This window comes from Diorhabda carinulata, chromosome 10, assembly GCF_026250575.1.
Source record: "Diorhabda carinulata isolate Delta chromosome 10, icDioCari1.1, whole genome shotgun sequence".
Taxonomy (NCBI): Eukaryota; Metazoa; Arthropoda; class Insecta; order Coleoptera; family Chrysomelidae; genus Diorhabda; species Diorhabda carinulata.
The window spans coordinates 13,060,138-13,071,278 of NC_079469.1; the positions used below are offsets into that span (position 1 = coordinate 13,060,138).

General features: G+C 34.6%; 1 protein-coding gene across 1 annotated transcript; it reads left to right on the forward strand.

The window, feature by feature from the left end:
- Window positions 1–528: 528 nt before the first annotated feature.
- LOC130898672 (L-dopachrome tautomerase yellow-f2-like) lies at window positions 529–5,244 on the forward strand. Its single transcript, XM_057808118.1, has 5 exons — window positions 529–829; window positions 1,753–2,025; window positions 2,735–2,917; window positions 4,358–4,641; window positions 4,778–5,244. Exons 1-5 carry the CDS (start codon window positions 604–606, stop codon window positions 5,183–5,185), a joined length of 1,374 nt encoding a protein of 457 aa, XP_057664101.1. The 5' UTR covers window positions 529–603; the 3' UTR covers window positions 5,186–5,244.
- Window positions 5,245–11,141: the final 5,897 nt, after the last annotated feature.

An 11,141-nucleotide genomic window follows, 5' to 3' on the forward strand; every position in this document is an offset into this window, starting at 1 on the left:
CAACACTTTTTTTATAAATGTTAATGATTTGAAACAATCAAATATCAAGATTACCTTTTTGTTGTAAAATTAAATAATGTTTAAGTTCACTTGAATTTTGCTTGATAAATCTAATATTGAGAAAGTACGAACCGTGTAACTAGCGCCGTCTATGAGAGGCAGACATAAAAACAAATTCATTAAATGTATCGGCTTCCAAAACATATTCGTATAAAATTTCAATCCAATGGTCCCAGTAGTTGCGGCAAAATCGTGAATAATGTGTATATATTTTTTTCTTCAACGCCCTTTTCCTTGAATACGAAAGGCGTTACAAAAATTTTTTACTGAGCAAACCCCAAACATTTTTCAGTTTTCTATCTATCCTAGAGACGGGGTCACCTTTTTTTGAAACACCTTGTGTACAATGACATATTTATCATAAAAATAAGCAACGATTTCTATAATGAAATTCTGCTCAGACAAAAGTTCCCAGTTTTGAAAGAAAACAAGTCTCCGCCACTGTCCCAACTTATTTATAATAACTGATTCCAACAACTCGATCAGTCCAATGACATCTTCCCGTTCTTAAGGTTGTACGTTTATTGTTAATATTTAGAAATAATGAAAACTCTTTCGGTTTGCGTATTTTTACTATCGGTGATTTATGTGAGTAGCACGGGATTGAGAGAGGAGTTTTCTTGGGACAGAATTACCTATCAATGGCCCAGCAATGGTGGCGTTTACGGTAAACGTATGAGGCGCTATGCAGCAATCAAGGTTGTCGAGGATCCGAATTTGAGTTCCAGCGGAGGGAATATTGCTCCTCAAGGAATTGATTATAATTATGGTATGACAAAAATTTATTTATAATGGAATGTTGTTGAGACAAATTTTATATATGGCATAATAGAGTGTGACCAATTTAGATTGTTAATTACAGAATTTTAATCATTTTTTTTTAACATTCATTACACCTTCAGGGTATAATACGATAGATCTCGTCGTCTAAAATGGAGAGTTTGTTTTTTACAAAATTCTCATAAACGAAAACTGGTTTTTAACAACTATTCAATTATTATTAATTAGTTTTGTAGATAACAGTATTCTATTCAGGATTTCGTTAAATTATGATAGAACAGGGCCGGGTTTATGAACAATTTTTTCAGTCGACTTTTCTATTAAATAATTCATTATGAAACTCTGAAAAGAATTGTATACAGTTCTGGAAATTAGGCTTCCAGTGCCTAATAACCATTACAACAATCACAACAATCATACCCGATAGCCAAGCAGACATTAGCGCTCTATGCTCCGATATAATAAAATTTGAACTGTGGTATTAGCTACATAGCAATAAAAAAAGCACTGGAAAAGAAGATAGATAGGAGCAAAACCAATTATTGGGACAATTTACAGGAGCAGACTCTTCAGGGAAACTATAACCAGAGAAGATCTGTTGAATGTATAAACCTGAGTAACAACAAATACTAACAGGAGTCCTGTCGGGACACTGTCGCCGCAACAAACACCTGAAGATGCTACACTTAGCAGATAATACGGCGTGCAACTACAGTCATCCCATATTCTAGACTTTTTAAAAGAAGTGTCATTAACAGATCAGCTGTAAACACTGGGTTCTCCAGTATCGCAGCAATAAAGGGGGACACATACACCATACATATTTCCCTCATTTAATTAGTTCAATTATTCACAATCTGATGAATCGTGTATTTTTATAAATTCTGTATAAATAAATGAACCATTTTTCAGTCACTAATATTCCTATGGGTGCGAACGTATGGAAAAACAAACTATTTATAACTGTTCCTAGAAGAAGGCTGGGAGTCCCATCAACTTTAAACTACGTACCGTTGGATAGCCGTAGAAGGCATAATGTGCCATTGATTCCGTATCCTAGTTGGGAGAGAAATATCTATCCCGATCCTACAAATAGTGGACAAAACTTTGTATCGGTTTACAGAGTAGCAATTGATCCTTGTGATAGGTTATGGTTTGTCGATACTGGACTTGTCGAAGTTCTTGGTAAGTTTGTCCCTCAAAATGTAATATTTTCACAAATATCTTGGGAATGGAAATTCCTATTGTAGAATTTCTTTCTGGTAGTTTTGGATAGTCTTTCCTATTATTAGTTGATAGAAAAAACACTTCCTTGGATGTAAAATAAGACAGATCAATCTTTGAGGCTGTTTAAGATTTGTCTTAAGAGCTGTTTTTGCAGTCAACGTACCAGAAAGCCACTGGAACATACCAATAAACAGTAGGAACCGTGGACTTTTCTCAGTGAATGTGCTCCATAAAAAGCAAGGTCTGTCGTATCGGCTGGAAAGGAGATGGCTATCGTTTACTACGATCCACTACCTAGAGAAAGGCAGAAGGTCTTAATACGTCGGACTATTGGGGCTTTTCTATGTCGATTTAAAATAAAATGGCCTCATTTGGTGGTAGAATAATTACTCTTATAGCATGATAACGCTTGGGCCGAATTGGTCTAATTAGGATATGAGCTCCCGCTCAATCCACCGTATCCTCCGGATTTAGCACTATGCGAATTCTTATTGTTTCCGAACTCCGAAATCTATTTGCAGAAATTGGGAGAACGCATTTTTCAACAGGTTGAAAAAAGTGTAAACTAAACGATAATAAATCGCTGTTTTCACAAAATTTTGTCCAAGTCAATCCTCGTATTTTGTTTTATATCAGGCAATATTCCTTTTCTTTCACTTTGTTTTAGGAAATGTGAGTCGAATTCGCCCAACGACCCTAGTGATCATGGATCTAAATACAGACAAAATTATTCATTCGTACGAATTACCTCAAGATAACTTAGTTCAAAGCAGTGCTATAGCTAGTATTACAGTTGACCAAGTCACCAAGAATACATGTGATGATGCTTTCGCTTATATACCAGATTTAGGTAACTTATATTTTTAATTTTCATCACAGGTTTTACCAATAGTTCCATTGAATATGTCGATTAGATGAAATAATGTTGTGGTATCCCTCGTAATTTTTTAGTTTTTACTCATAAGTGATTGAAAATATGGACATCAAAATCGGTGAAGTTAAGTAAAATATAATGATAAACATAGGGGGCATTACATGATTAATACTTCTAGTGAATTTGGAGTGAAATATGCTGGAAGCTTGAAAATTTTCGATTTATTCGGATCACCTTGATTGCAGCAGCCAAATCAGTAGGTACATATGACACAAAAGCGGGAAAGACCACGTTGTGGCCAACACGTATCGAAGAAATCGAAGCACCAATCGACAAGTAGCTTCGTAGATAAATGTAATGCAATAAGGATCCTCTTTTCAACTGAAATACAGCACACCTTCACCAAGACTCAAGCACTTGCACATCGATATTATAATCATGCCGCTGTCAGAAGGAAAAGATACTACTTGACGAGCGAAGATCGTTTTTCCCGCTGGCCAGTAGCTGTCCCAATGATGAATCAGGAATCCGAGACGGTGCGCTCGCTCCTTCTGGGAAAGTTGGATCAGCAAATATGGGACGCCGCTGCCGTTAACAACAAATCAGAGAAGGCAATTCGAATCGGAATTATGACTTTGACGGATGATGGGTACCAACCACCTGCACACGACAGCATACCAACCATAAACTAAAGGGATGGTCAAGCTATCAAAGTGACCAAATGGATAAAGATCATACTAGCGGTCGTCATGGGCATCCACGCGACGGAGTGCGAAGACAGACGTTTCACCGTACAAAATGCTATTCGGGCAAACCATGCGTTTACTCGAAGAATTATTCGAGCCGGCGAGCATGGATAGTGAACCAGAGGAGTACGCAGTAAGAACACCGTTTTCGGAATCTAGACACAGCAAAACACGTTTTTACGTCACGACGGTATAAAAAAACTCATGCCTTACGAACTGATTTAATGAGGCACAAGCAGCAGCCCAAAATCTGGAAGAGCAGCCCAATGATAACCAGCCACAGCCGATGGACTTCCCGACAAAGGAAGACGTAAAAGTGCTATTTTTGGACGATACCAAAATGTGTTCGATGAGTGGGGGTAACATCAAACTTTGGGCGCATTTTCTTGGAATGGAGTTGCGTCGGTTCATCCAATATGGAAGGGATCTTGGAAGGGTAATAACGCGTGTATAATTTTTATTGATTTTGTAGTCATGTTTTGTTTTCAATTTATCTAGTTTTTGTACCCTTAGAATGTGTCATTTTTGTTTGGCTTATATTACGTGATAAAAATTATTAAAAATAATGATACCTACAATTTACCTTCGTTATTTGTTAAATAAACAAAAACTTATCTTTGATGGGATAATTTCATCTGCAATATTTAAGAATTATCAATTTATTTATTAGGTGGATACGGTCTCATTGTGTTCAGCTTGAAAGAAAATAGGTCATGGAGATTATCCCACAATTATTTCCACCTAGAGCCTCTTGCTGGGGAATTTTTCATTTCCGGACATAGATTCCAATGGAACGATGGTATTTTTAGTACTGAATTAACACTTCCTCAAGCAGACGGTTACAGAGACTTGTATTTCCATGCTATGGCTGGAACACATATGTATAGGGTATCTACGAGAATTTTGAGAAATCAAACTTTATCCACAAGATCGTATCACGGAGAAGATTTCAAGGTTAGTTTCTAGTGCTGATCAGTCGAAATACAAAACTTTAACCAAGACAAAGTCATATAACTTAACCTTATGTTATTGGAAATATTTCCAATATCTTACATATCTCAATTCACAAAAACGTATCAATTTATTTCAGGTTATTGGAGACCGTGGTCCTAATTCTCAAACTTCTGCTGCAGACATTCATAAACCTTCCGGTGTAATGTTCTTGGGTCTTGTCAATCAAAATGCTTTAGGTTGTTGGAACATTAAAAAGCCATTAGACACTATATCTATTGTTCAAAAAGATGACAGAAAGATGATCTATCCATGTGACGTGAAAGTTTATCAAGACAAAGTTTATCTTATAACAAATGCCATGCCAGAATTTTTGTACGGTAATCTAAACTATGACGAAGTCAACTTCAGAGTATGGTCTAATACTGTGGATGATGCAGTCGCGGGAACCCAATGTGCAAGCGAAACTACAAGTAATATGAATAATGGAAGCACTGGAGGTAGTGGATCGTATGCAAGCAAGAGAGGCAGACCTTACAGAAGTTAGACGAAATTGTATTGAATAATGTTTCTTAATGTCTGAATCATTAAAAAAATTCCATAAAACTTTCAAATGTTCATTTACTGCCGAATTATAAATCAAGTTTCTAAATTTTTCATCGTGATTCTTCAGAAATATCTCTCTCTATATATTGAGTGCATGTATTGTAATATAGTTATATAAAAAAACAAAAACGCTTAACATTTTTAGATTTAATTCGATATACATATCAAAAATTCATGACAACGTTGGATTTACTATATTTTATACTCCAATTGAAGAAATTTATGAAAACAGTTAGTTCTAGATCGGGATAGCTGAATATTATCAGCAGGTACTGGAATATCCTATCGATCTCATAAAAATCATGTTTTTGGATCCATCTACTTTTAAATTATCACAAAATCTTTTGGAAAATCCTCTTGAACATATTCTAAAAAATTTTATTCAAGCGCATGTTCATACAATATTCATAAAACTAATCGTGTTATACGATAACAGGTTTGCATGAAACTGACAAACACCGACACTTACATTACCCTATAATTTTCACATTAAAGTGAATGATTTTCAATACCATTCTTCTGATGTTTCGACGAAAGTGCCAGATTAAATGTGGTTATTAGACCATATAATGAATGATGAGTCCAACACAATAGTTTCACATCTTGTCAAAGTGACAATTTTGGTCTAAATAATAGTTAAAATTCATGAACTTATTCTTTTTTTCCTTTGTCGCCCATTTCACTTTGTGCAATGGCACGATTTTATTTAACACATTACAATGTTTTTACATGAAGAAAACTTGATGGACATTCAGATCTGATACAAAAAAACTAACAAATCCAGTAAAAACCTAGAAGCGTTGTCTACCTAAATATTAAAATTCACTCGCTTTTGTATTGACCAGCGTTCCGTAGAAATTTTTTCTGAGAGTATAATAATCCGACATTTTTGTCACCAAATTTTATTCGAATAATATGAGAAATCATAGAATGAATTTTTTTGTCTTTTGTCCGATATCTTACGCTTATTTTACCAAATTTCTACATTAATTGCGAATTGTATTTCTTAGATCTTTTCTCTTAGAATAATATAATAATTGAAACCAAAGACCAGTTGGATTTTGGATTAGAAGTATTCTGATGAATCGGAATCATCAGCTTACCATACTTCAAACAATGAGATCATTCTCACAAGAGAAAAATTTTAATTGAAATTGAGAATATCCAGAGTCACGTATTTGAAAAGTATTGTACTTAGAAACATTAAAATGAATAAAAAAATCATTGCTATACAAAATCTTTCCACTCATAAATACAGGTCATTAACTCTATCACTATACTTCCGACAAACTGTGGCAGAAATCGTGTTGACCAGTGTAATTTAGTAATCTATTCAGTAATATAGCAGTTCATATTACGAAATTGAAGTTTTGCTTTCAATATCAAGAATAATCATTATCTATACAAAACTGGGCACCGTTTTTATTCATGTCTTGACAAAAAGTATATGATGTTGAAATGTTGTCAATGTTTTAAGCTGGTATAGTATAAAAATGTGTTTTTGGAATTTTGACAATCGTGTTTACTGATAATTCGGTTTTCATGCTTATTCTCAACATACTCATAAGTCTTGTCTTCAAAATACTATATCAAATGAAAAGTATTTATCCTCACCCAATATCGTTTTTACTACGAAACATAACTTTAAACCAAAGTGATTCCAAATAACCAACTCATAAACCTTGAAATAGCTTCCAAAATTTATAGCGGCACTAACTTCTTTTTTATATTGTAAGTTTGACTCTACGATATCAGTTTTGATGAGCCTCTCTCTACAGCGTGGTTTGGTCCATAATACAAATGATTCAGCCAAATTATCTGAAGCAGTTATTTTGATCGTTTCTATTTTTTTTTTTTTGATCTTATATACAATAATAGAACTAAATCAGTATCAGTTACGTTTAACAATATTCACTTTCAGATTTCCACTTACTTATGTGTAATAATCACACAAGAATGTTTGGTCCAAATAAATTCTAATTCTAATAAATAAATGACCTAAACTTTTGTATAAAATGAACTTAAAACAAACAAAAGGAATCCTTTTCTTATCAACACAAATGATGTTGCTTACTTACAAAACAGAGTTTTCCTGATATACCGGCTATTTATAAGGTTTCAATTTTATATCGACAGACACACACAGTTATAATACAGTCTGTTAAGCAATTCAAAGCTTTCAGATAAACTATATTTTTTGTTTTGTTTTTTGGTATGTAAATAAACAAAAATGACGGTTTTCCGACGCGCGAACACGCGACGTATAATTGTCCATGTGCGAAACAAGGAAACTACAAGTTGATTCCGCAAACTTCCAACGACTAGCCTTGCGATTTATTCATGGTCATCGCAAAAGCCAGACGTACCGGAAATTGTAAACGGTTAAAATCGAATGGTAAATCCGTTGGAGTCATTGGTATACGCGGTATCTCCTTTGTATTTTCCTTTTATGATGGTTGCCTAAGTGACGTTATTCATCACCTTTTTCAAATCTAGTCTTGTTCCATTGCACAGTCGAAGTTGATTAATGTAACGTAACATGATGGCAACTGGAAATTCAAAAACATATGAAAATTCTGCGTCGAATAAATACTCATAATCGAATAACAATAAACCTGGGAGAATAATTCTGCTGATACTGTCAATACCATCATCATATGCAACAATATTCAACTACCAATAACTGTGCAACCTACTCTTTCACTTCTTTCCTCATGATCCCATTGAATATTTAGGCGCTTCTTCGGTCTTTTGCCCACTCTTAGGTAGGTAGATGTTATCCTTATGATCCAACTATTGTGGGTCCTCTCCGCTTGATCTCCTACCCATTGCTATTTGAAGGAATTGAATCTGCTCGTGGGTCATTCGTTTAATCCAGTCGATTCTCTTTGAAATGCCTGGCATACATTGCTCCATATACTGTTGTGCAACCGAGAATTCTTTATTAGATTTTTTTTCAATGGTCAGGTTTCACAACCTTGGTCAACATCCTCCTATGCGTCTAACCAGGTATCTGAAATACGTTCATGGATATAAAGAGCTCGAATTGCGTTTAGTAAAATGAAGCAACTATATACAAGCAAATTTCTTTACAACTGAAATTAAGACTAGTCAGGTACTACATATTTTCTGTTGTGTTCTATGGTGTAGAGGCTTGGACTACAACCGAGGCTACTTCAAGAAGCCTGGAATCTTTTGAAATGTAGACGTAATTTGGAAATATCCTAGATGGAGTACCAACATTGTAGTTATGCGGAGACTACGTAGAAAGAACAAGTCGTCTTTTTTGTAAGAGAACTGAAACTGGAGTATTTAGGCCATATACTAAGACATGAAAAATGTGGATAGTAAGTGGGGACCAGAGAGAAGACGGCTTTCCTGATTGCACAAACTACGCCAGTGGTTTGGAGTGTCATCTGTAGATCTGCTTAGAAACGCAGTAAACCGAAAAATGACTTCAAGATTGACGTGAAGAGCTTGGGATTCCGACGTATATAACTAACTAACTATAGCTCTGGTACTTTCTATGACTCACTGTGAATAGATTGCACCTTGTTGTTGGGAAAGAGACATTAACTTGAAGTAGATAGCAGACATTATTGAGGGTAAGGTCTCCCGCAATAATTGTTTCTTATTTTATTTCAAATACCAAAGATAGAGAAAAATACCAATCAGGATAATAACTTTGGTGAAACTACTTTACCAGAATATGTGAGGCAAGAAGGTCAAATCAGTTCAGCTGAACGTAGATACAATGTTATTTCGATTTTTATCTTCAATTTTGAGAGTAATTTCATATTTGGTTTGACTGACAACATACGAAGGTTACTAGTAAAATTTTGAGATATGAAAGCACTTATGTGAATATGTCAAATCTGACTTTGACATCATAAAGCTTGCCACGCACACAGCACGTGTTGTCATACGAGTGCTATTTGACTTGCTTACAGATTCTTTCTATATCCATCTTGGTAACACATGGAATTAAATCGCGAACGTTTAGGTGCGATGTCTTTTCATGACTTCGACGTGGATTAAACCAACATCAGTGTGCCGATCAACTCGCTTTGAACTTTGATGATGAAGCACCATCTCGAGCCAACATGTTTCCATGGTTTTCCGAATTCAAGCGTGGTCACACTACTGGATGACTTTCATGAAGATCGTCCAAAATCGGCGGTTGAGCCAGAAAACACTGATGGTGGGTGTGTACTAATATTGCAAGATTGTCATATGACATACCGTGAGCTTAAAACTGTCAAAAATATTTGTACCCATTGGATATCGCATGATTTGACAATCGCTCAAAAAAGCATGTGTCGATTGGTGCAAAAAAACGGTGCAAAAATTTAATAGCGGTACTCTAAAAGATCGTTACAGGCGACGTATCATGGATCTATGCTAAATCCAAAAAAGTTGATCCATTAGAGCAACGTAGGACGGTAAATTCTGAACGATCAGGGAAAACAATCGCAGAAGACAAATCATTTATCATCATGACAATGCCAGCTGTCACATATTAGTTTAAAAAAGTTTTTGAACAGTCAAAACATCGAATTGATGGCTCATCCGTCATACAGTCTTTGTTTGGTATTTAATAATGCCTTCTTATCGCGCAGATCCGAAATAAATTGCGAAGTTAACGTTTTTCTATACCTGAAGAACCGATAGATAAATTCGAAACACTTGTTTTTGAGGTCCATCAATTGGGATGAAAACAATAGTTCGATAATTGATTCAAACGCATGCAAAAGTGTATTACTGGAGAATATTTTCATCTCAAAATTCGTAGATTACTCACATTTGTTGATTTGAATAACTACTTATGAGGCTCTTAACCTAGTTCAATTTACTATTTTTACAAGTTGCCACAGTTTTTCTTCATATTGATGAGATATTCTATGTATTGAGGTATTGTTAACAGTTTAAAATAATTTTTAGTTTTACTCATACTTGCGAAAGTTGTAATCAACAACATATATTAAATAGGTGTGTACATAATGATGCCACAATAAGTAAGTACATTACAGTATATATAACGGAGACTCAAGGTATACCTTTATATTACTGTAATTTTCTTTATTTTTAGAATAAATTGTGTGCTTTCTATCGTTAATAACCCTAGCATTGGAAAGAACATGGAAAAAACTGTATAATTATCTTAGATTTATGAACAAAACTTATTTCAATAACTCTCTATTAGAAAACTTATGAACCAAATGACAAATACAAAACATTTTCCAGGATACAATCAGGAAGAGTATAAAATGTTGGAGCATTAAAAGTGTCGTATATGGGACACATACAGAAGCTTGGGGTGTAGTTTCATTCCGGCGGATTCCATTCTTGGCGCGATTTCTGGTAAGCCAAAAGCCAGGATCAAGATTGGTTCACGATATATACTATCCGATATATACGATCCTATTTTCGCAGACGATGCAATGTTTTAGTTTCCAAAACCGGAATTGAATAAGATATCCAGACAGTTTTATGGTGATCGGATATCGACACTAAACTCTTTAATGAATATTCAATTTATTTCTGAACAGGGGCGGAATTTTGTATACAAACTAAAAAACTGGAAGCTAAAGTTCAAATAATTTATTTTTGCCCTATTAGAAGTAAACTATCCTTCGATTTTGTCATTACCAAATATCTATTTATTGATAATCAGGAATATATCGTTGATTCTTCACTATTTATATACTTTATCTTGGTTTTATACGGTGTGGAAAAGGAATGTTTGGTAGGATAGTTCGTAAACGTTTTTGCGATTTGGAAATTCCATTACCATTTAAAAGTTTGTTTGTAGAGAAAAAATATATTTCTAAATGTGTTTTTCTGTCAAATTGCAATAGAACTACGATATGTAATCGGTGTTCGATAAAAAATGGTAA